Source organism: Aquarana catesbeiana, linkage group LG05, assembly GCF_042186555.1.
Source record: "Aquarana catesbeiana isolate 2022-GZ linkage group LG05, ASM4218655v1, whole genome shotgun sequence".
Classification (NCBI taxonomy): domain Eukaryota; kingdom Metazoa; phylum Chordata; class Amphibia; order Anura; family Ranidae; genus Aquarana; species Aquarana catesbeiana.
Window position 1 is genome coordinate 532154358 of NC_133328.1, and position 26540 is coordinate 532180897.

General features: G+C 45.6%; 1 protein-coding gene across 1 annotated transcript in view; it reads right to left on the bottom strand.

Annotated features, from left to right (window-relative positions):
• CPA6 (carboxypeptidase A6) overlaps positions 1–26540 on the bottom strand; it is a 233276-nt gene that overhangs the window by 23625 nt on the left and 183111 nt on the right. Inside the window, exons 6-7 of the mRNA XM_073631774.1 lie at positions 16796–16912; positions 15977–16087 (exon numbers count right to left, since the gene is read on the bottom strand). Coding sequence (XP_073487875.1) covers positions 15977–16087; positions 16796–16912 — 228 coding nt within the window. The remainder of the gene's footprint in view (positions 1–15976; positions 16088–16795; positions 16913–26540) is intronic.

Below are 26540 nucleotides of genomic sequence, written 5' to 3' on the forward strand. Positions count from 1 at the left end.
ACTAGTAATGGCTGTGATCAGTAATTTTTAGCGGGACTGCGACATTGCATCGGACAGATTGAACACCTGATACTTTTGACACTTTTTGGGACTAGTGACACTAATAAAGTGATTAGCGCTAAAAAAAAGGCACTGTTACTGTACTAATGACACTGGCAGGGAAGAGGTTAAAATCAGGGGATATGAAAGGGTTAAGTGTGTTCCATATGATGTGCTTTCAGTAAAAGGAAAACAGAGATCTTAGCAGAAACACAAGATCTCCTTTTTCCTCTCTGGCAGAACGGCAATCTGCCTTGTTTACATGGCAAACCACCATTCTGCATCTCCTCAGAATGATCGCGGGTGGCCGGCAGACATCGCATCCACTGGACCCGCTGATTGGCTCTCGTGGTGTCCAATCACAGCAGGAGTGGGGCTCCGGCGGCTCAATAGCCGAAGAAGGAAATCACGTACAGGTACGTGATTTTGCGCTTAACCACTTGCCGACCGGCTCATGCCGATATACGTCGGTAGAATGGCTCTCCTGCGCAAACTGACATACCTGTACGTCAGTCTGTAAAAGTAGGATATCGGGCACGCACTCAATGTCAGCCGGTGGCCCACGATCGCGGCAAGGAGAGGCAGAACGGGGAACTGCCTATGTAAACAAGGCATTTCCCAGGTCTGCCTCGTGACATGACAGGGATCTACTGCTGCCAATGATCGAGAGCAGTGATCTCTGTCATGTTTCATTAAGCCTATCCCCCCTACAGTTAGAACACGCTAAGGGAACACAGTTAACCCCCTTGATTGCCCCCTAGTGTTAACCCCTTCCCTGCCAGTGTCATTTTTACATTGATCAGTGCAATTTTATAGCACTGATCAATGTAATACTATCACTGGTCCCCAAAAAGTGTAATTAGGGGTCAGATTTGTCCGCTGCAATGTCGCAGTTCCGCTAAAAAATGGCAGATCGCCCGCCATTAACAGTAAAAACAATAAAAAATAAATAAAAGTCCCTAAATCGATCCCATAGTTTGAAGACGTAATATCTTTTGCGCAAACCAATCAATATATGCCTATTGCAATTTTTTTTACCAAAAATATGTAGAAGAATATATATCGGCCTAAACTGATGAATAAATTAGTTTTAATATATATATATTGTTTTGGCATGTATGATAGCAGAAAGTAAAAAAAAAAAATGTCCTTTTTTTATCAAAATTGTCGCTCTTGTTTTGTTTACAGCGCAAAAAATAAAAACCACAGAGGTGATCAAATACCACCAAAAGAAAGCTCTATTTGTGGGAAAAAAAAGGACGGAAATTTTGTTTGAGTACAGCGTCGCACAACCGCGCAATTTTCAGTAAAAGCAGGGCAGTGCCATATCGCAAAAAATGCTCTGGTCAATAAGGGGGCAAATCCTTCTGAGGCTGAAGTGGTTAAGGACCGCCCTGCCGCAGTAAATGCACTTAAGCGGTTAATATAGCAATCAAATATTTACTTAACAAGGCAGTAATGATGTGTACAGTGCCTATAGTAACCAATCATATTTATCCTTATTTTATTTATCACAGTCAGATCAATGAAATATGATTGCCGATTGCTGGTATTGGTTGTTTTTATATTTTTCCCTATTCAGTGTAATAATTACACTGAATAAGGTAAAAAAAAGAAAATAATGCCAGCAATCATATTTTATTGATCTGACTGCGATAAATAAAATAAGGATAAAATATGATTGGCTACTATAGGCACTGTACACATTACTGCCGTGTTAAGTACATTTAAATGCTATATTAAATATAGCATTGGCAAAATGAAAACCAATGAATGACACTTTCACTGATTTCGGATGCAAAGAAACTTAAGCCCCATACACACTATCAGATTTTCTGCTGATTTTTGTCTTCAGATTTACCAAAACCATGCAGTGCAAGGGCCTGCCTGATTGCATACAAATTGAAACTCCTAAGGTTTAACCTCATATTATATGGTTTTGGTAAATCTGAAGGAAAAAATCATCAGAAAATCTGATAGTGTGCATGGGGATTTACAGTGGAGCACAGCACTGGACAGGGGAGTGGGAGCTGCCAAAGTTAACTTTTTCTATTAACAAGCTGGTGATTGGTTGCTAGGAGGTGCAAGCAACCAATCAAGGGCTTGTTACTAGATGTAGCACCCTGGGGTTTAGTCAGGGAGCTCCTCACAAATTTACTTGCCAAGAGTAGTCATCTTGGTCGATTGATAGAGATTAGGGATGAGCTTCGTGTTCGAGTCGAACCCATGTTCGACTCGAACATCGGCTGTTCGATCGTTCGCCGAATTGCGAACGTTATGGGCCGTTCGCGCTAAATTCGTGTGGCGCGTCACGGCCCATAATTCACTGCGGCATCGCAGTGCATTGCTGGCTGATGATTGGCCAAGCATGCACTATGACCCGCATGCTTGGCCAATCACAGCGCCGTCAGTAGAGAGAGCTGTAATTGGCCAAAGCCAGGGTGGCTTTGGCCAATTATGGCTCAGGGGATTTAGTACACACCCCACACTATATAAGGCCGCCTGCACGGCGGCCCTGTGTAGTGTGTGTTCCGGTGTGCTGAGAGATAGAGAGAGAGAGAGACAGTGTCATTTGATTTGAGTTAGATAGATTAGGCAGAACAGTCAGTCAGTTAGCTGCACTTACAGTGTATTGTGTATATATATGCATCCCAGGTGTTGCATATATATATATACACTGTATTCAGTTTAGCTAGATCCGTTCCTGTTATCTTCTATCTAGACTATTTACATTTAATGCAGTGCGTCCTGCTCACAGTGTTCAGCTAGATCCGTTCCTGCTATTTACATTTAGTGCAGTCAGTGCGTCCTGCTCACAGTGTTCAGCTAGATCCGTTCCTGTTATCTTCTAGACTATTTACATTTAGTGCAGTGCGTCCTGCTCACAGTGTTCAGCTAGATCCGTTCCTGTTAAATTCCTACTGACAGGCAGGCTTGTCTGGTTACAGTATATAAAGCTACCTGAAGAAAATTACAGGTGTTCTATTTGATCCTATTAGTACCACGGTCAGGCAGCTAGACTATTTACATTTAGTACAGTGCGTCCTGCTCACAGTGTTCAGCTAGATCCGTTCCTGTTATCTTCCTACTGACAGGCAGGCTTGTCTGGTTACAGTATATAAAGCTACCTGAAGAAAATTACAGGTGTTCTATTTGATCCTATTAGTACCACGGTCAGGCAGCTAGACTATTTACATTTAGTACAGTGCGTCCTGCTCACAGTGTTCAGCTAGATCCGTTCCTGTTATCTTCCTACTGACAGGCAGGCTTGTCTGGTTACTGTATATAAAGCTACCTGAAGAAAATTACAGGTGTTCTATTTGATCCTATTAGTACCACGGTCAGGCAGCTAGACTATTTACATTTAGTACAGTGCGTCCTGCTCACAGTGTACAGCTAGATCCGTTCCTGTTATCTTCCTACTGACAGGCAGGCTTGTCTGGTTACTGTATATAAAGCTACCTGAAGAAAATTACAGGTGTTCTATTTGATCCTATTAGTACCACGGTCAGGCAGCTAGACTATTTACATTTAGTACAGTGCGTCCTGCTCACAGTGTTCAGCTAGATCCGTTCCTGTTATCTTCCTACTGACAGGCAGGCTTGTCTGGTTACAGTATATAAAGCTACCTGAAGAAAATTACAGGTGTTCTATTTGATCCTATTAGTACCACGGTCAGGCAGCTAGACTATTTACATTTAGTACAGTGCGTCCTGCTCACAGTGTTCAGCTAGATCCGTTCCTGTTATCTTCCTACTGACAGGCAGGCTTGTCTGGTTACAGTATATAAAGCTACCTGAAGAAAATTACAGGTGTTCTATTTGATCCTATTAGTACCACGGTCAGGCAGCTAGACTATTTACATTTAGTACAGTGCGTCCCTGCTCACAGTGTTCAGCTAGATCCGTTCCTGTTATCTTCCTACTGACAGGCAGGCTTGTCTGGTTACAGTATATAAAGCTACCTGAAGAAAATTACAGGTGTTCTATTTGATCCTATTAGTACCACGGTCAGGCAGCTAGACTATTTACATTTAGTACAGTGCGTCCTGCTCACAGTGTTCAGCTAGATCCGTTCCTGTTATCTTCCTACTGACAGGCAGGCTTGTCTGGTTACAGTATATAAAGCTACCTGAAGAAAATTACAGGTGTTCTATTTGATCCTATTAGTACCACGGTCAGGCAGCTAGACTATTTACATTTAGTACAGTGCGTCCTGCTCACAGTGTTCAGCTAGATCCGTTCCTGTTATCTTCCTACTGACAGGCAGGCTTGTCTGGTTACAGTATATAAAGCTACCTGAAGAAAATTACAGGTGTTCTATTTGATCCTATTAGTACCACGGTCAGGCAGCTAGACTATTTACATTTAGTACAGTGCGTCCTGCTCACAGTGTTCAGCTAGATCCGTTCCTGTTATCTTCCTACTGACAGGCAGGCTTGTCTGGTTACAGTATATAAAGCTACCTGAAGAAAATTACAGGTGTTCTATTTGATCCTATTAGTACCACGGTCAGGCAGCTAGACTATTTACATTTAGTACAGTGCGTCCTGCTCACAGTGTTCAGCTAGATCCGTTCCTGTTATCTTCCTACTGACAGGCAGGCTTGTCTGGTTACAGTATATAAAGCTACCTGAAGAAAATTACAGGTGTTCTATTTGATCCTATTAGTACCACGGTCAGGCAGCTAGACTATTTACATTTAGTACAGTGCGTCCTGCTCACAGTGTTCAGCTAGATCCGTTCCTGTTATCTTCCTACTGACAGGCAGGCTTGTCTGGTTACAGTATATAAAGCTACCTGAAGAAAATTACAGGTGTTCTATTTGATCCTATTAGTACCACGGTCAGGCAGCTAGACTATTTACATTTAGTACAGTGCGTCCTGCTCACAGTGTTCAGCTAGATCCGTTCCTGTTATCTTCCTACTGACAGGCAGGCTTGTCTGGTTACAGTATATAAAGCTACCTGAAGAAAATTACAGGTGTTCTATTTGATCCTATTAGTACCACGGTCAGGCAGCTAGACTATTTACATTTAGTACAGTGCGTCCTGCTCACAGTGTTCAGCTAGATCCGTTCCTGTTATCTTCCTACTGACAGGCAGGCTTGTCTGGTTACAGTATATAAAGCTACCTGAAGAAAATTACAGGTGTTCTATTTGATCCTATTAGTACCACGGTCAGGCAGCTAGACTATTTACATTTAGTACAGTGCGTCCTGCTCACAGTGTTCAGCTAGATCCGTTCCTGTTATCTTCCTACTGACAGGCAGGCTTGTCTGGTTACAGTATATAAAGCTACTTGAAGAAAATTACAGGTGTTCTATCCCAGCTTAGTGCAGCTACAGGCCATTAGTATGTCTGGAAGGCCAAGAAGGAGAGGCAGACAGTCACAAGCCAATAAGAGAGGGCAAGCAGGCTCTGTGTCTAGTGCTGGTCGTGGAGACGGTGCATCCTCATCAGCACGTGGCCATGGGACACGCTTGGCCTTTTTTTCGGCAGCTGGCCGTGTTGAGCCGCAACATGCGGAAGACTTGGTCGAGTGGATGACCAAGCCGTCCTCATCCTCCTCATCCTCTCTCACCCATGCCCAGGGTGCTTTGTCTGGCAAAGCAGCGGCCTCTTCCCTCAGCTCAATGTCATCAGTGACTCCTTCCCTAGCTCCACCATGTCCTCATGAGGATTCCCTCGAACTGTTTGACCACAGTGTTGGGTACATGCTCCAGGAGGATGCCCAGCGTTTGGAAGGCTCTGTTGACGATACTGAGCTCGATGAAGGCAGTAACATGAGCACGGACAGAGGGGGTGCCCAAGAAGGACAGCAATCTGGCAGTCATGCTCCCCCTGCTGCAGCATACTGCCAGGTTTGCTCCAGTGATGAGGAGGGAGGGGATGATGAGGTCACTGACTCAACGTGGGTGCCTGATAGGAGAGAGGAGGAGGAGGAGGAGGAGGAGGAGGAGGAGGAGGAGGAGGCGGCGGCACATCACCAACGAGGCAGGATGCCCTCCAGGGGCCAGCCTAAGGGCAGCACATTGACTGCATCACACCCCAAAGCTCCACATGTGCAGGGCGCTGCAGTCTCTGCGCGTTATTCAAAAAGTTCTTTGGTGTGGGCCTTTTTTGAGACGAGTGCATCAGATCGCACCGCTGCTATTTGCAACATATGTCTCAAGCGTATCTCGCGTGGCCAAAACATCTCCCGCTTGGGTACCACATGCTTGACCAGACATATGTTGACCTGCCATGCAGTTCGTTGGCAAGCGTATCTAAAAGACCCACACCAAAGAACAAAGAGGATCTCTCCTTGCTCCTCATCAGCTGAGATTTCCAACCCCACTAGACCTTCAGTCCTCTCTGAGACCTGCAGTGAGAGGAATGAAGGTGTAGAATTAGGTGTGTCACAGCCAAGTACTTGTGGGCAATCTGCTTTTGGTACACCGACGTCAGATTGTACCAGGCAAATTTCCCTGCCCCAGCTGCTGCACCGCCGAAAGAAGTTTGCTCCCAGCCATCCACATGCCCAGCGGTTGAATGCTAGCTTGGCAAAATTGCTAGCACTTCAACTGCTGCCTTTTCAGTTGGTAGACTCTGCCCCCTTCCGTGAGTTTGTGGAATGTGCGGTTCCTCAGTGGCAGGTACCCAAACGCCACTTTTTCTCACGGAAGGCGATTCCGGCTCTCTACCGGCATGTGGAAGGCAATGTCCATGCCTCGCTGGACAGGGCGGTCAGCGGTAAGGTGCATATTACCGCTGACTCATGGTCCAGCAGGCATGGACAGGGACGTTACCTAAGTTTCACGGCGCATTGGGTGACTCTGCTGGCAGCTGGGAAGGATGCAGGACAAGGTGCAGTAGTGTTGGAGGTTGTTCCGCCACCACGCCTCCAAAATGCTGATTGTGACACACCTCTCTCCTCCACCCCCTCCTCTTCTTCTTCCTCCATGGCCTCTTCCTCGGAACCAGCGGTGCTCCGTAGGCGTTCAAGGGGCTACGCAAGTACGCAGGCCAAAAGATGCCATGCGGTGCTTGAGCTGGTGTGCTTGGGGGACAGGAGCCACACTGGGGCAGAGGTTTTGTCAGCTCTGGGGCAGGTTCAGAGGTGGTTGACGCCACGCCAACTTAAGGCAGGAATGGTGGTTTGCGACAATGGCACCAACCTCCTCTCTGCCCTCCGACAGGGACAAATGACCCATGTGCCCTGTTTGGCTCACGTCCTTAACTTGGTGGTGCAGCGGTTCTTGGGCAGGTACCCGGGCTTACAGGATGTCCTGAGGCAGGCCAGGAAAGTCTGTGTGCATTTCCGCCGGTCATATAATGCCAGTGCTCGGCTGACGGACCTCCAAAAGGAGTTTAACCTGCCCAAGAACCGCCTAATCTGTGACATGCCCACCAGGTGGAACTCAACGTTGGCCATGCTGCAGCGGCTGCACACGCAGCAGAGGGCCATCAATGAGTACCTGTGCGACTATGGCACCAGGACAGGGTCAGGGGAGCTTGGTTTTTTTTCCCCACGCCAGTGGGCCATAATCAGGGATGCATGCACTGTCCTGTCACCATTCGAGGAGGCCACGAGGATGGTGAGCAGTGACAGTGCATGCATCAGTGACACTGTCCCCCTTGTCCACCTGTTGGAGCACACGCTGCGTGGAATAATGGACAGGGCACTGGAGGCAGAACAGAGGCAGGAAGAGGAGGACTTCCTTAGCTCTCAAGGCCCCCTTTATCCAGACAGTGTTCCTGCGTGCCCGCCGATCACACAGGAAGAGGACGAGGAGGAAGAGGAGGAGGAGGAAGATTGTGTCAGTATGGAGGTGGAGCCTGGCACTCAGCATCAGCAGCAGTCTTTAAGGGATCAGTCCCAAGAAACACATGGACTTGTACGTGGCTGGGAGGAGGTGGCTGCGGACCATGTCGTTCTTAGTGACCCAGAGGACTCCGGACCGAATGCCTCAGCAAACCTACGCTGCATGGCCTCCCTGATCCTGCAAAGCCTGCGTAAGGATCCTCGTATTCGTGGTATCAAGGAGAAGGACCAATACTGGCTGGCAACCCTCCTTGATCCACGTTACAAGGGTAAGGTTGCGGACCTTATCTTGCCATCGCAGAGGGAGCAGAGGATGAAACATCTTCGGGAGGCCTTGCAGAAAGGTCTGTGCAACGCGTTCCCAGAGACTGGGAGGTTACAAACTCCTGTTTCTGGACAACGTGTTGCTGAGGCTTCGGTCAGTCAAAGAAGGAGCGGTGGAGAAGGTGGCCGTCTGACCGATGCGTTCAGACAATTTTTTGGTCCGCAGCCCCAAGGTATGATCGGTTCCAGCAACCATCGCCAGCGTCTGTTTTACATGGTGCAGGAATACCTAGGGGCAAGATCAGACTTGGACACCTTTCCCACCGAAAATCCTCTGGGTTACTGGGTCTTGAGGATGGATCACTGGCCAGAGCTTGCACAGTATGCAATTGAGCTACTGGCCTGTCCTGCATCCAGCGTTCTTTCGGAACGCACATTCAGTGCTGCTGGAGGCGTGGTAACCGATCACAGGGTGCGTCTGTCCACCGACTCGGTCGATCGGCTGACCTTCATAAAAATGAATGAGTCTTGGATCACCACCAGCTACCAAGCACCTGATGCTGATGTAACCGAATAATTTTTTTTGAAATCTCAGATCCCTTCAAAGACTGCCTATGCTGATGCTGAGTGACTATCCCTGAGTAATTATCCTCTTCCTCCTCAATCATCACACTGATAGCTTGTAAGAACATTTTTGGTTCTGGGCGCCACCACCAGTGCCTAAGGCACAATTTTTCAGCCCCTGTTTAACAGGGGCGTGTAATTACAATTTTTGATGTAATACTTTGCAGCAGGGCTCGTTCCTGCATTCCAACTAGAGTGTCTGTGAGGGGTTGCAGTGTTGTGGCACCAGCACCAGTGCCTAAGGCCCAATTTTTCTGCCCCTGTCTAACAGGGGCGTGTAATTACAATTTTTGATGTAATACTTTGCAGCAGGGCTCGTTCCTGCATTCCAACTAGAGTGTCTGTGAGGGGTTGCAGTGTTGTGGCACCAGCACCAGTGCCTAAGGCCCAATTTTTCTGCCCCTGTCTAACAGGGGCGTGTAATTACAATTTTTGATGCAATACTTTGCAGCAGGGCTCGTTCCTGCGTTCCAACTAGAGTGTCTGTGAGGGGTTGCAGTGTTGTGGCACCAGCACCAGTGCCTAAGGCCCAATTTTTCTGCCCCTGTCTAACAGGGGCGTGTAATTACAATTTTTGATGCAATACTTTGCAGCAGGGCTCGTTCCTGCGTTCCAACTAGAGTGTCTGTGAGGGGTTGCAGTGTTGTGGCACCAGCACCAGTGCCTAAGGCCCAATTTTTCTGCCCCTGTCTAACAGGGGCATGTAATTACAATTTTTGATGCAATACTTTGCAGCAGGGCTCGTTCCTGCGTTCCAACTAGAGTGTCTGTGAGGGGTTGCAGTGTTGTGGCACCAGCACCAGTGCCTAAGGCCTAATTTTTCAGCTCCTGTTCAACAGGGGCATGTAATTACAATTCTTGATCTAATATTTCACAGCAGGGCCCTGTGAGGGCTTACAGTGTTGTGGCCACAGCAACACCTAAGGCCCAAATTTCTGCTGAGTATATAGGGCAGGACCCTACTTTCAAACATCTAACTTACAAACGACTCCTACTTGCAAACGGAAGGAGACAACAGGAAGTGAGATGAAATCTACCCCTAGGAAGGGAAATTCTTTCCTGTAAGAGTTAATATGGGAAAACAATTTCTCCTTTCCACTGATGCTTTCCAATCCTTGTTCCACAAAAAAACCCAAATTTTCAAAAAACATTTTTCGTTGGGACAAAAAAGTGAGGTGAAATCTTCTGAAGAGGAGGAAAGACAGCAAAACAAATGTCACAGGGGTGATAACCCTTCCCTATGTTTTCCAAAAAGCTTAGAAAAGATTTTTTGGCTGGAGCTAAACACGTTAAAAATGTTCAAAATTACAAACAGATTCTACTTAACAACAAACCTACAGTCCCTGTCTTGTTTGCACCGCCTGTATACTGCTGTTCAGAGTATATAGGGCCTGGTGGCCCCACACCTTTCCTTATTTTAATTTGGGTGCGGGGTTCCCCTTAATATCCATACAAGACCCAAAAGGCCTGGTAATGGACTGGGGGGTACCCATGCCGTTTGTCTCACTGATTTTCATCCATATTGCCATGACCCGACATGACATTAAACCCGCAAGCAGTTTTAAATGAGATTTTTTCCTTTAAAAATGACATTTGGTGCAGGGACTGTTCTAAACATGGGAAACACGCGTCACTTTACAGGCATACTATAGACACCCCCCAGGTACGATATTTAAAGGAATATTTCACTTTTTTTTTTTTACTTTAAGCATCATTAAAATCACTGCTCCCGAAAAAACGGACGTTTTTAAAAGTTTTTTTTGCATTGATACATGTCCCCTGGGGTAGGACCCGGGTCCCCAAACCCTTTTTAGGACAATACCATGCAAATTAGCCTTTAAAATGAGCACTTTTGATTTCGAACGTTCGAGTCCCATAGACGTCAATGGGGTTCTAACGTTCGTGCGAACTTTCGGTCCGTTCGCGGGTTCTGGTGCGAACCGAACCGGGGGGTGTTCGGCTCATCCCTAATAGAGATCTATTGATTTATCCCTAAGTTTGGCCTTGTTGCACTTTTCTCTTCTACCACTAGGTGGTAGGGAGATTGGTGGCAACCCAAGGTCAGGTTATGGGTATATGGGGTATCTCAGCCAATGGGCAGGGGTTTTCTTGAATCCCTTCGCCTGCTGGGAGAACCTATATATTCAGGTGAGGTCAGGTGATCGGTGTTCTGTGCCACCCGGAAGGCTGTCTGGGTGGACGTGTGTTGTACGCCCCGGGCTGCTAGGCCGGAGATTGGGCCTATCCCGGGGGCATCTGGCTGCCAGGCTGTGTGAGGGCCTATCCAGAAGTAAGAGGGCATTACAGGGTTGGAACTGTGACTTGCAGTCCAACCGAAAGTGACGGTTTTGCCGGCGGAGAACCTGTAAGTGGTTGGAGGTAGAAGGGAAGCTGTCACCACAAAGGCGCCAACCACCTTTACCAGGGACCACAGTGAGTAACTGAAGAAAGTACCGGAACCATATTCTCACTGAACAGGCACGGTGGAGAATCGGGAAACTTCAAGCGGTGATCAAGTCAGGGACCCAACCCACGGAGTAGACCCTTGCAGGGCAGCCTTATGAGTCAGGCCAGGGACCTTGCTGGTTAGCAGGGGTGAAGCTTGAGAAGTATCTGGAGCGCCAAGCTAGGGACCCAGCAGGGAAGCGTTGGTGACGCTTGAGGGAGATGCCACCGCCAACCTTGGAGGAGCTCAAAGGATTCAGAGTCAGTGAATCAGACTGTCTAGTGAGAGACTGGGAGCTCAAGTGTTGAAGAACTACAAGAGGCAGTTGTAGTGGAGCAGAAAAAACTGTTATGTTTGAGTTAGGAACTGTTAAAGGACTGTTGCCATAGGAGACAGCATTCCTGCATGTGCAGAAGTGGCGCCTTGCTGGGGCCTTTCCCTGCACGGCTGTCCTCCTATTGAAGTCTCGGAGCCTGCCAATTGAATCTATAACTACTTGAGGTTGTCATAGCCCTAACCCTCTTTCCCCCAAAAATACAAAAAGGATTGTCAAAAGAAATAAAACCTCTTTTACATCCATGAAGTGTCTGGCGCCCAATGACTTTCACCATCTTTGCAACCACTATGCCTCACAGCCCACTACATATTGAAGGATGTCAGCTATCTTTGGCCTTGGAGGTCCTCATTAGACTGGACAAGGCCGGAGACCTTGCTACATAGGAAAAGTAAATTTTGGGAGCTCCTGTTCAACCCCCATCCCCACCCTCACTTCATCTATTTTTTGCTGACTCCCACTGTATGACAGGCCCTGCTAAGAGAATGACAGGGGGCATAGGCTGGGAGGAGAATAGGCTCCCATTCAACCCCGCCTGCCGTCGGTGCCCGTCCTTCACTCTGATTTTGCTCCACATTCTCCCTCAGCTTATTTCCACTGACCTAATGTGAGCAGGCAAGTGAAAATTTTGAGGGCTGCGAAAGAATAACTATAGCTTGAGAATTTTAGCAATAAAACATAACAAGTAACATGGACAATTTTGAATAACATGGCAGCTACCTGCGGCAATAATGTAATGAGGTGAATTAGTAATCATTTTTCATTTCTATTGCATTGTCAGGTCAGTGATCAAACATAGTTCTGTAGCTGCTCTGCAACTGTATTGGTTTACCCCATATTGGTATCATGTGTCAATTAAACACTTCAGCCCCGGAAGAATTGGCTGCTCAATGACCAGGCCATTTTTTGCAATACTGCACTGTTTCGCTTTATCTGACAACTGCGTGGTCCTGCTACGCTGTACCCAAACAAAATTGATGTCCTTTTTTTCCCCACAAATAGAGCTTTTTTTGGTGCTATTTGATCATCTCTGCGGTTTTTATTTTTTGCGCTATAAACAAAAAACTTGGAAGTGCAGTCACTGCAGATCTGAGAGGGACATGCAAGGAAAATAAAAAAAACAGCATTTCTGCTTGTACATAATTGGTTGATAAAATCAGCAGAGCTTCCCCTCATTTCAGATCTTCCCCTCAGATCTAAAGCGACTGCACTTCCAAGTGCACTTGTAGTGCAAAGTGGATTTGCCTTTAGTAAATCAACCCCAATATTTTGTACTTTTTGCGGTAATAAACAGCCCCATTTTTTTTTAAAAAAAGCAAATTTTTTCCTCAATTTAGGCCGATATGTATTCTTCTACATATTTTTGGTAATAAAAATCACAAAAAAGTGTGTATTGAATGGTTTGCGCAAAAGTTATAGCGTCTACAAAATAGGGGATAGATGGCATTTTTATTGTTATTATTTTTTTTTACTAGTAATGGCGGCGATCTGTGATTTTTATCGGGACTGCAACATTATGGCAGACATATCGGTTACTTTTGACACATTTTTGGGACCACTGGCACTTATACAGCGATCAGTGCTATAAAAATGCACTGATTACTGTGTAAATGTCACTGGCATGGAAGGCGGTAACACTAGGGAGCGATCAAGGGGTTAATTGTGTTCCCTATGTGTGTGTTCTAACTGTGGGGGATGGGACTGACTAAAGGAGATGAGAGATCGTGGTTCCCAGCTTGTAGGAACTCACAATCTCTCTCTCTCCTCTCCTCTCAGAACTGGGCGCGTGTGTGTGTTTACACACACGTCCCTGTTCTGCCTCTCGTGCCCGCGATCGCTCGTGGCCAGCAGACACCGCGACTGCCGGTTACAAGCATTGGCACCCTTGCTGTGCAGTGGGCGCGCGCCCGCTATCCTGCTTAGAGGGACCAAAGTACAGCTACGACGGTTCGCGGGATCGTGCTGACCTGCCGCAGTATAATGACGGCGCCTGGTTGGCAAGTGGTTAATGTATGACTGAAGACAAAACTTTATTAGTTTTAGTGTGGAGAGGGGTTAGAAGACCTGTTTTTACTGCTGTCTGTGTCCCGTTAGGGAGATTTACCCTATCTACTATTCCTGGTGACTGTTATCTCTGAAAGCGGAAGTGCGTCACGTACATGTAGGTATTTTTCAATTTATAAAGCATTACTCACTCTTCACCCTCTTTGTCCTCCTCTGTTGCTGGTTCTTTTCCTAGGAGTCATTCAACCACTTCCTATGAGCTTAAGCAGGGTATACATGTGCATACCTCCCAAATTTCTGAGATGGGAATGAGGGACACCTATTAGCAAAGGTATGTAGGCATAGGACACCCCCCCCCGCCACACCCCCTTAATTATAGAGAATTGTACAAAAAAATATTAATTAAACCCAAGTGCTTTTTTTTAATACCACTACTATTCAATCATACTGACTTTTCAAATTTACAAATGCAGAAAAATGAGGAGGAAAGAGGGACAGAGGGACTTTGTTCCACATCAAGGACTGTCCCTCAAAATCAGGGACAGTTGGGAGCTATGCATGTATCCAAATCTGGCCAGTTCAGCAGGAACCAGCTGCATTTTGACGTGTGTTTATCCCTCTCTGTTCAGCAGAAGCTGGTCATTGTCAGAAGAATACAACAGTGCAGCATGGGAAATTCCTACATCCACATCACTTGTGTGTATGCCGATGCGAGGATCTCTCCGTGTATACCCCTTAGGCCCCTTTCACACTGGCAGATTTCACCAGTGGATCTGTCTGCTCAGCGGGGGATCTCTCCACTGATCCCTGCTGAGTAGGGGATGACAGGTCTGTGTCCGCTTTGCTGATGCAGAGCAGACACGAACACAGCTTGCTTTCCTCTATGGGCGGTTGGATGGAAACAAACTGCCTGTCCGTTTTCATCCGACATCCGATCCATCAGACGGACGGGGAGTGGATCCCCATTCGTCTGTTTTTAGCGGATATGATCGGATCAGTGGGTGTGAACAGACACATGTCCGTTGACATCTGCAGCTCCATAGAGGGCAATGGGTGGTCTGATCAGGTCTGCCTGAAAAACTGACAGGCGGTCCAACTGGTCCAGGCTATCGTCGACATATCCCCTGGAGGTGTATCATCAAGTAGACTAGGCTCACAGTAGAATAATGCATAAAATAGAGCTCATCCATCACAATGTGAGTCTTATCTATGCAACACTGAGGACTGCAGACCACTGATGTTGGAGGAACAAGGGATGACCCTGCTTGTCATGTGCCTGGCTAGAACACACTTGGAAATAAGGTATGTATACTTTGTATTTGAAAAACAAAAAGGTGTAGAGAAAGTGGTGGGGAGGCCAGGGGCATTAGAAGGTGAACTTGGAGGGCTGGCTGGGGCATCAATGCTTCGTTCACACATGAGGCTAGGGGATGGTAAAACCAGGCGGTCTCTTCACTGCCTGTCAAAGTGCCTCATGCAGTGTCTCCTGCCACTTTACTGCATACAGTACATACTCAATTCTGTACATATTCCATATATCATATCCAACCCCATATACAAATATTCCATCCATTTCTATATCATATCCAAGAATATTCCATACATCCTGGTATTGTATATATATCCAGTTCTGTAAATATTCTGTATATCTTGATATGGTACCCTGTCAGGCAGCCTCTAAGTGGCATCAAAATTTTCTACTGATGACCCTGATTCCAGCACAGACATTGTTTTAGCTCCCTTTCCTACAGGGTGCGACTTGTTACGTGACTTGAGAGATCAAAGTCGCATGACAAGTCTCATCCTATTTGCTGCTACGGAACCGTTCAAATTGGTGCAATGTAAAAACTGTTCCTGCACTATTTTTGTGCGATTTCATGTGTGACTTGCATGACATTTGTGTATATTAAGACACACAGATGTTCGCAAGCCGCACATGAGGTCGTACTGAGCAGCGGCTTTCAAATTGCGCTGAAGTAGCGCAACTGCAAAGCTGCACCCAGTGTGAACCGGGGCTCAATTATACTGAGGTTTATTCACTGCTCTATGGCCTGATGCAAGTTTGGTGTCAGGTCACAGGCAAATAAAAGAACATAAATATATATTATTGCTTAAATAGTAAATAGGTGATATTTCAAATTAATACTCTACAAAAAAAAAAAAAATTCATTTCTGAATTATATGAAGCCATGGTTCAACCCCTCCCAGTTCTGTATTGCTGTTTGAGGCCCTGATATGAAGCTCTCTATTTATTCTTATTCCTATGTGACACCATTATTGTGCTATCGTCAGCTATCAGTGGATTCACCTTATGAATAAAGGGAATTAGCAGTGACAGGAACCAGTAGGTTTAGCAGACAGGGCTGCTGTTAGAAATCATGGGGCCCTGTTCAGTCTTCCTGACTTTTGAGACAACCTAATAACACCTCTAAGGCAGCTCACAGCATTATGGATACATACGTGGGTCCAGCTGTAACGATACCCATCAGGGTTTAACACCGGCATCACATAGATGTAGAGAAAGTCAAGCATTTTCTTCATAAAACGATCACTCTTATAGGTATTAATGGCCTGCGTAAGGAATTAAACATGTATGAACAGTAAATATAAGTACTACTGTAATTAATCTAAAATTAGATAGTAAATTCAGGAAACAAAAAAGCTCAATCTTTAAATATGTGATATTATTAAAGCTGAACACTGGAATAAGTAAATATTGTCTAAATCCAAAAATCATGTGTATTTTTCTTTAAATCTTGGTGTGCTTTGTCTTTATCCCCCAGATCTGTGCCGTAATCCAGTGTGAAACTTTGCTTATGTGCAGGAGCTTCCTGTAATAGAAGACTGGTCACTGTTGCTCTCTCTCCTTGTGCAGGGTGACTGGTCTTGTATCCGCCCCCTGCTGTAGTTTTCTGAAGACAGCCTGTATTGGGTGGAGCCTGCTGGGCCCCTCCCACAGCTCTGCTCTCTGCACAGCCTATCTTCAACACAATCAGGATGTCACTGCTGCTTTTTCAAGGTCATATCTTGGTTTTTAAATTGGTTTTCAAAGAAAATTGGTTTGAACAAAGTGGATTTATGCCCTTTGTGTGACTATTGCGGAATATTTACAAAAGATGAATGGCAGGGTGAACATTAAAGCCATTCATTAGTTAGGTGGTTTCTGCTCTGACTCCATTTAAATACAGAATATTGATACTGAATGCAGTGTGCCTTTTATTCTAAATAAAAGAAGAATGTTCAGTATGAGTTTGTAATAAACATTCATTAGTATGTCACCTCTTTTACAAACCACTGGCAAAAAGCTGGTCCGATCCATTCTCTTGCATGAATACCACAGTCCATCCATATCTCCCTCTTGTAGGATTTCTTAGAAGTGGAAGGCTTTGTACCCAACTGTGTAAAGAAAATTAAAATATAGTCTTGGTGTATTATTAATAAAAAATCCAGGAAAGGAAAACGCAGGAAAGGTAATATGGAATAAAGATCCTTAGCAATCAATTTGATTCCAGCTGTCACTTTTCAACATAATACAATGCTATCTAATTACATAATCACAGAATCTATGAGTATCAACTTTTTTTTACTGTAAATGCCGGTTCACACTGGGACGACTTGTCGACTTAGCCGCCTGACAAGTAGTGTCCTGTTCTGTACAATGGAACCGTTCTAATCGGAGCGACTTGCGACTTAGAAAAAGGTTCCTGTTTGACTTTGGGGGCGACCTGCATTGACTTCTATACAGAAGTCGTTTTGGAAGTCGCTGCTCTTGTCGTGTCCAGGTCGCCTGAGGCAGTCGCGCTGCAAGTCTTGCTGCCTCAGTGTGAACCGACACTGAGGGTATGAAACAGTGGCGGCTGGTGCTGAAAAACTGAAAAATTCAGAAAAAAACCCTATCAATTGCAGCCTCACTGTACCATCAATCGCAGCCACTGTGCCATCAAACGCAGCCACTCTGCCCATCAATTGCTGCCACTGTACCATCAAACGCAGCCACTGTGCCATCAAATGCAGCCACTGTGCCCATCAATTGCCGCCACTGTATTATCAAACACAGCCACTGTGCCAAACGCAGCCACTGTGCCCATCAATTGCTGCTACTGTGCCCATCAAACGCAGCCACTGTGCCATATCAAATGCTTCCACTGTGCCATCAAATGCTGCCACTGTGCCCCATCAAATACAGCAACTGTGCCCCATCAAATACAGCAACTGTGCCCATCGTATACAGCCACTATGCCCATCTAATGCAGCCACTGGGCCCATCTTATGCAGCCACTGTGCCCCATCAAATGCAGCCACTGTGCAGCATCAAATGCAGCCACTGTGACATCATATGCAGCCACTGTGACATCATATCCAGCCACTGTGACATCAAATGCAGCCACTGTGCCCATCAAATGCAGCCACTGTGCCCATCAAATGTAGCCTCACTGTGCCCCATCAAATGCAGCCTTGCTGTGCCCCATCAAATGCTCCCACTGTGCCCCATTAAACGCAGCCACTGTGCCATATCAAATGCTGCCGGTGTGCCCCCGCCCGTCATCTGTACTTACCCTGTCTCGGTGGTGGTGGGACAGCTCCTCGATGTATTCTCCCATCCTCTGCTATGATTGGACGCCTGATAGGCATCCTATCACAGCGCCTGTCGTTTCAGCCAATCGGGTGACGTGTAACAGATCCGAGCAACTGATTGGCGGAGAGGAGGTTTAGTGTTAGGAAAGCAAACATTTATTCGCTTTTCTAACACTGGTGAGTGACCTGCGAGTGCCCAGCATTTTTGATGCCTATTGGAGCCTATGGCTCTAATCAGGTGCTTAAAAAAAAAACCTTGCCGCTGTAATTCAGGCGCCCGGCACCCAAAAAGGGGCAGGGCGCCTGAATAGGAGGTGGCAGCGACGGCCATAGATAGATAGATTCATGCAATGCATGAATCTATCTATTGGTGCTAGAGGGGGGTGGCTGGAGAGAGGGGGCAGTGCCCATGCGCCCTTATGGACGCACCGCCACTGGTATGAAAGCTTTTGGAAAGAATTTACCAGGCCCTGGTCTCACAAAGGCTGAGAACCACTGTTCTAGAGCATGTACAGTGCCTTGAAAAAGTATTCATACCCTTGATATTTTGCCACATTTTGTCTTGTTACAACCAAAAACATAAATGTATTTTATTGGGATTTTATGTTATAGATCAACACAAAGTGGCACATAATTGTGAAGTGAAGGGAAAATGATACATTGTTTTCAATTTTTTTTTACAAATAAATATATGAAAAGTGTGGCGTGCATTTGTATTCAGTCCCCTTTACTCAGATACCCCTAACTAAAATCTAGTTGAACCAATTGGTAAATGGAGTCCACCTGTGTGTAATTTAATCTCAGTATAAATACAGCTGTTCTGTGAAGCCCTCAGAGGATTGTTAGAGAACCTTAGTGAACAAACAGCATCATGAAGGCCAAGGAACACACCAGACAGGTCAGAGATAAAGTTGTGGATAAGTTTAAAGCAGGGTTAGGTTATAAAAAAATATCCCAAGCTTTCAACATCTCATGGAGCACTGTTCAATCCATTATCCGAAGATGGAAAGAGTATGGCACAACTGCAAACCTACAAAGACATGGTCATCCACCTAAACTGACAGGCCGGGCAAGGAGAGCATTAATCAGAGAAGCAGCCAAGAGGCCCATGGTAACTCTGGAGGAGCTGCAGAGATCCACAGCTCAGGTGGGAGAATCTGTCCACAGGACAACTATCTGTCATGCACTCCACAAATCTGGAAGAATGGCAAGAAGAAAGCCATAAGAAGTCCCGTTTGCAGTTTGCGAGAAGCCATGTGGGGGGCACAGCAAACATGTGGAAGAAGGTGCTCTGGTCAGATGAGACCAAAATTTAAATATTTGGCCTAAAAGCAAAACGCTATTTGTGGCGGAATAGAAACACTGCATATTACCCGGAACACACAATCCTCACCATGAAACATATGGTGGCAGCATCATGTTGTGGGGATGCTTTGCTTCAGCAGGGACAGGGAAGCTGGTCAGAGTTGATGGGAAGATGAATGGAGCCAAATACAGGGCAATCTTAGAAGAAAACCTGTTAGAGTCTGCAAAAGACTTGAGACTGGGATGGAGGTTCACTTTCCAGCAGGACAACGACCCTAAACATACAGCCAGAGCTACAATGGAATGGTTTAGATCAAAGCACATTCATGTGTTAGAATGGCCCACTTAAAGTCCAGACCTAAATCCAATTGAGAATCTGTGGCAAGACTTGAAAATTGCTGTTCACAGACACTCCCCATCCAATCTGACAGAGCTTGAGCTATTTTGCAAAGAATAATGGGCAAAAATGTCACTCTCTAGATGGGCAAAACTGGTAAAGACATCCCCAAAAAGACTTGCAGCTGCAATTGCAGCGAAAGGTGGTTCTACAATATATTGACTCAGGGGGGCTGAATACAAATGCATACCACACTTTTCACATAATTATTTGTTAAAAATGTTGAAAACCATTTTATCATTTTCCTTTTGCTTCACAATTCTGTGCCACTTTGTGTTGGACTTTCACATAAAATCCCAATAAAATCCATTCACATTTTTGGTTGTAACATGACAAAGTGTGGAACATTTCAAGGAGTATGAATACTTTTTCAAGGCACTGTATAGGTGAGATCTCAAAGGCAATATGCTATTTTTCTAGGTTGATGGTTAATTAGGGGTCAAGTCCTGGGAAAAAAGTGTGGGAACTCACCCAAGTTAAAACCCACCTTAAAAATAAAAAAGTGTGTGTGTATTTTATATATATATATTACATACTCCTGTTTTAACAAATAAAGTGCAACATTTATTGTAAAGTGTCTGTTTATGAGGACACCTCCAAAATTCACATGCATTACATAAATAAATATAGAACAGATGTAACAACAAAATAATTTAACCTGTATTCTATACTAACAAAACAACTCAACAATGTGTGATAATGGTTCCCTCGCAGGGAATTTCTAAAACAAGTTGCAATCACTGGGGGACCCCTTCTGCACTATGTTTCTATGCAGGCTCCGATATGTGGGGCCCCTCCTGCCTCCATGTATCCGCACACATGTTTTGGTCTGTGCAGAGGAGGGAGGCCGGGAGTGCTGAGTGTGCTGGCCCGGGGGGCCCCTCTCCTCAGGCTGCCTGTCTTGATTGTGCAAAGTGGGACCTAGGCCCCGGGCCACTCACTACACTCACTACTCAGTGCCCATCAATGCAGCCCGATCAGTGCCCATCAATGCAGCCTGATCACTGCCAATAATTGCAGCCTTACCATTGCCCATCAAATACAGCCTGATCAGTGCCCATCAAATGTAGCCTTACCAGTGCCCATCAAATGCAGCCTTACCAGTGCCCATCAATGCAGCCTGATCAGTGCCCATCAAATGCAGCCTTACCAGTACCCATCAAATGCAGCTTTACCAGTGCCCATCAATGCGATCTTACCAGTGCCCAGCAGCCTCATCAATGCCCATCAAATGCAGCCTTAGCCAGTGCCCATCAAATGCAGTCTTGCCAGTGCTCATCAAATGCAGCCTTACTATTGCCCAGCAATGCATCCCCTTACCAGTGCCCAGCAGCCTCATCAGTGTCAGGATGGATCTAGATTTAAAAATCCTGGCGCGAACGTCCTCCCCTTCCTCTGTCCTCCTCCTCCAGCGGCCGCTGTAACAAGGTCCCATCTCCTAGGCCGGCTCCTATAATACAGGTCACACTGATTCAATTGGCCTATCACTAGAGGCGGTCTAGGAGGCGGGACTTTCTTACAGCAGCGGAGGAGGAATGAGGGGAGGACGGGTGTGCCAAGATGACACCCCCCTCGATGTGTGGCACCCGGGGCGGACTGACCCCATTGGATCGGACGCCCTCCCCGTCCCGCACACCCACAGCAGGGCCGATCCTGGGCGTCGCAGTGTGCCATGCCTAGGGAGGCAGCGAGTGGACAGTGCCACTTGAGCTTCGGTGCCCCCCCTCTGCATCAGCTCGTATACTTCAAAGGCCAGTTCTGCAGGATGCAGTTGCTAACAGGAAGGGCGTTCATGCTGTGGAAAAAGTACAGGAATGCCGTTCCCATCTGTTCCTGCAGGACTCAAGCCCTGTGGTTGATATATGTGACTGTTCTGAAACCCAGGAAGATAACAGTCCTTATATAACGGAAATAAAAGATATAAGTGATTTTCTAATACCCTAGTACCTAACCTGAGGCCTGGGGGGCTGAATATGACACTTTAGCACTTGTTGTGCAGCTTTGATTTTTCTTATCTAGGTGCTTATTCAGGCCAGCAAAAAAAATCATTTTAGTTAAAAAATATTTTAGACAGTTAAAGCGGTATTAAATCCAAAAACAAAAATGTCATATATCGCAGCTTACCAATCCTGAAAGTGATTGTAAACTCAAAAGGTTTTTTAGCTTAATGCATTCTATGCAATAGGATAAAAAGCCTGCTGTGTGCAGCAGCCCCCCTCAGCCCCCCTAATACTTGATGATGTTGATAGAGGAATCAAGCAATTTTCTTTCCTTCCACCTGTGGTTCACGGAAAGAAAATTGCATAATGTATGGCCACACTAAAGCCTTGTACACACTACTAGTTTATTTTTTTTATTCAACCCAGTGAGTTGAACAAAAGAAACCTGACAGCTCAGGTCAGAGCAGCTGTACTAACTATGCAATGTTAGTACAGCGATCTCCCCTGCTGCTCTATTGCGTTCTGTTAGAGGGACGCCCACCCCCCTACCCCCCCTCCCCACCAGCAGAACACTCCGGTCAGCGCCCTGATCAGGAGCCAATCGGCAGACCTTTTTTTCGGTCATGCCCATTTGACAGAAGGGCCAAATGTTGGCTGGTTTCTATTATACCGCTCAATGCTGCCTGACATTCGGCCTGTGTGTTATAGGCTTTAGTCTCTGTTTGATCTACAGTTGCCATGGTGCTGCACATGTGATCAGTTATGACACCAGCCATTTGATGGCTTGACAGTTTGTTTGAGCCCCCATTCACACTGGTGCCACTTGCCATGCGATTTGACTGTTCCAAATCGCATGACAAGGCACATCCCATTGCTGGCAATGGAACCGTTTATATCACAAACGACATGTCGCAGCGATTATGAAAAAGATTCCTACACTACTTTTTACCAACTTCTGCTTGATAATGAAGTCGCAAGCCACAATGAATTTGGTAGTGCAAAACGCACTGATGAGCGGCTTTAAAATTGCGCTGAAGTACTGCGATTTCAAAGCCACACCGGTGTGAACAGGGGCTAAGAGTGTAAAGCCACTGTGAGAGTTATTTACAGTATGCCTTGAATGCAACCATTTTGGGAAACAGTTAAATTGATGAGTTTAGCTCCGCTTTAAAGCCAAACTCCAGCTAACACTTTTTCATCAGTTACAGCAACAGTTTTTTCTCTTTTGGGATAAAGTTTTATGAATAAAAGCTGACCATTGTAAACACCCCTGCCAGTGGTAAGAGGTTTGTCTTAACACTAATGCCACGTACACATGAGTGGACTTGCGAACGGGCTAAACTGCAGCCTGATCACTCACCAGGCAGAAAAAGAAAACAGAAAAAGTCCGATGGGGCATACACATGGTCGGAATGTCTGACCGAAAGCTCCCATCTGACTTTTTCTGTCGGAAAGTCCGGCTGTGTGTACACAGCATAACTCTCACTGCACCTTTTGCTGGACAGCTTTTAAAGGAAATTGAAAAATAACAGACTTACTAGCCGGATCACCAGGTAAAAATACAGGAAAAGACTAAAAAAGGGAAACAAATTCAGCCTCCACATCTCGGAATCGGTTACCTGCTATATAATACATTTTTGTTTTCGGTTTAATACTGCTTTAAAAACTACATACAAACTACATTTAATATAAATATTTTGTATTCTCCTTTTCAGCCACCAGGTGGGGCTTCTTTTCATTTTTAGGCCCCTTTCACACACACATTGTCCGTTTTGACCGACTCTGCTTGCTCAGCAGGGATCGCTCGGTTGATCCCTGCTGAGCCGGCGGATGACAGGTCCATCTCTGCTCACTGTGCAGGAACAGACCTGTCAAAGCCCCACTCTCCTCTATAGTGAGATCGGATGAAAACAGACCACCTGTCCCTTTTCATCTGATCCGCCAGACGGATGGAAAATAGAGTCTCCTTCCGTATGGATTCAGCGGATTGGAGAGGATCGGATGTCAGCGGACATGTCACCACTGACATCCATCACTCCATAGACCTGTATGAAGTGTCCATTCAGATCCGCCTAAAAAACGGTCCGCATGTCTGAAAGGAGCCTTAGGGTCCTTTCTCACGTTCATTTCATCAGTTCATCTCATCCATTTTTTTATCAGTTCATCTGTTTTTCATCAGTTTTTTTACACCCACTACCAATGCAAAAACTGATAAAAAACTGACCATTTGTCAGTTTACATCTATTTTTCGTCCAATCTGTTTTTTTGACAGATGAAAAATAGGGCTATTATCCGCTCAAAAAAACGGAAGTTGATGGAAGCGGATGAAAACGAATGAAAATAGATGATCATCTGTTGTCATACGTTTTTCCAAATGCATTGATGTCCGCTTTTCATCCATCAACGGGTGGATGAAAAACGGACAAAAAGTCCATAGGTGTGAAAGGGGCCTAACTCTCCCTTTGCGTCTTTGATTAAAAAGTGTTGTTTTCAGTTGCTTTTTTTTTTTTTTTTTTAAACAGTTGTTTAAACAAGTTGTTGCTTATAGATCTGTCGTTTACAGAGCTTTACTAATTTACAGGTGTTATTGACTCATTGCAGTGAACCCATCAACCACTCAATACAAAGTTTCAATCAGGCAAACCAAGCCTCAAAGCAGTGTGCTATGCTGTCTCTTTGGATAAGCCACAGTGCTCTGAGAAACCTTTGTCATGTAGTAAATATAATATAGTTATATAGTTACATAGTAGGTGAGGTTGAAAAAAGACACAAGTCCATCAAGTCCAACCTATGTGTGTGATTATATGTCAATATTACATTGTATATCCCTGTATGGTGCAGTTGTTCAGGTGCTTATCTAATAGTTTTTTGAAACTATTGATGCTCCCCGCTGAGACCACCACTTGGGGAAGGGAATTTCCACATCCTTGCCGCTCTTACAGTAAAGAACCTTCTACGTAGTTTAAGGTTAAACCTCTTTTCTTCTAATTTTAATGAGTGGCCATGTGTCTCGTTAAACTCCCTTCCACGAAAAAGTTTTATCCCTATTGTGGGGTCACCAGTACGGTATTTGTAAATTGAAATCATATCCCCTCTCAAGCGTCTCTTCTCCAGAGAGAATAAGTTCAGTGCTCGCAACCTTTCCTCATAACTAATATCCTCCAGACCCTTTATTATCTTAGTTTCCCTTCTTTGTATTCGCTCCATTTCCAGTACATCCCTCCTGAGGACTGGTGCCCAGAACTTGACAGCATACTCTAGGTGCGGCCGGACCAGAGTTTTGTAGAGTGGGAGAATTATTATTTTATCTCTGGAGTTGATCCCCTTTTTAATGCATGCCAATATTCAGTTTGCTTTGTTAGCAGCAGCTTGGCATTGCATGCCATTGCATTAGCCTATCATCTACTAGGACCCCCAGGCAGTGGCGTCGCTAGGGGGTGGCTTTTGGGGCTATAGCCCCAAATCTGGGGCCCATAGCCCTGAGTCTCTACAGGGGTCCCCAAGCGGAGGGGAGGCTCTCTGGGGACCCTGATGTAAGTGGGGGGCTCTCTGGGGACCCTGATGCAAGGGGGAGGCTCTCTGGGGACCCTGATTTTAAGGGGGAGGCTCTCTGGGGACCCTGATTTTAAGGGGGAGGCTCTCTGGGGACCCTGATTTTAAGGGGGAGGCTCTCTAGGGACCCTGATTTAAGATGGAGGCTCTCTGGGGACCCTAATGTAAGAGTGGGATCTCAGGGAACCCTGATGCAAGTGGGGGGCTCTCTGGGGACCCTGATGCAAGGGGCAGGCTCTCTGGGGACTCTGATGTAAGAAGGAGGCTCTCTGGAGATATATACACACACACACACGTATATTACTGTATATACATGTGCATGCGCGCCCAAGCGTATTACTTTATTTACTACGCTGCTATGGGCTTTAGCCCCAGATCTTTTGTAGACCTAGCAACGCCCCTGCCCCCAGGTCCTTTTCAATCCTAGATTCCCCCAGAGGTTCTGAGTGTATAGATTGCATTCATATTTTTGCCACCCAAATGCATTATTTTACATTTTTCTTTTACAAAAGGTTTTATTGATAATCATAGCAATTTCACAGTTTAACAGTGTAGAGAATGCATCATGAATAAACATAACATAAAATTTAGCATCTTATAAATAAAATAAGTAGGCTAGTAAATCAAAGAAAAGCAAAACAATAAGAATATAACAGAGGCTGAAAACAGTTGTACGTTGGAAAGATGAAAGTGGTTGGACACACTAAGGTTTCAGGAATGCCCGCAGTACCGCGTCAGATTTTGAACAAATACTTGAAGAGTTTGTCTCAACATCGGCCTCTCATCCAAGGCTATGCCCCGTGGCCAGATGGATTCTTAGGTGCAACTGAGAAGTAAGAGTATTGAGAGGGAGGTTAAAGAAGAACTAGGGGTTGAGATTAGCTAAGAAGGGAGGAGTAAGGAATAAGAGGTAAGGAGAGAAGAGGAAAAAAAAAGGGGGGAGGGTGGGTCCTCGCGGTGGGGAGCAGGAGTGCATTAAATCCGAAGAAGGGTGGTATCAAATCTGGTGGGTTTAGTATATTCAACCCATGGTCTCCATACCTTCAAGAACTTATCATGAGTGTCCGAAAGGACAGCAGTCAGCTATTTTACATTTTTCTACATTAAACCTCATTTGTCAAGTAGTTGCCCACCCCATTAATTTGTTCAGCTCTTTTTGCAAGGTTTCCACATCCTGCGGAATAATTATTGCACTGTTTAGCTTAGTATCATCCGCAAATACAGAGATTGAAATGTTTACCCCATCCTCCAGGTC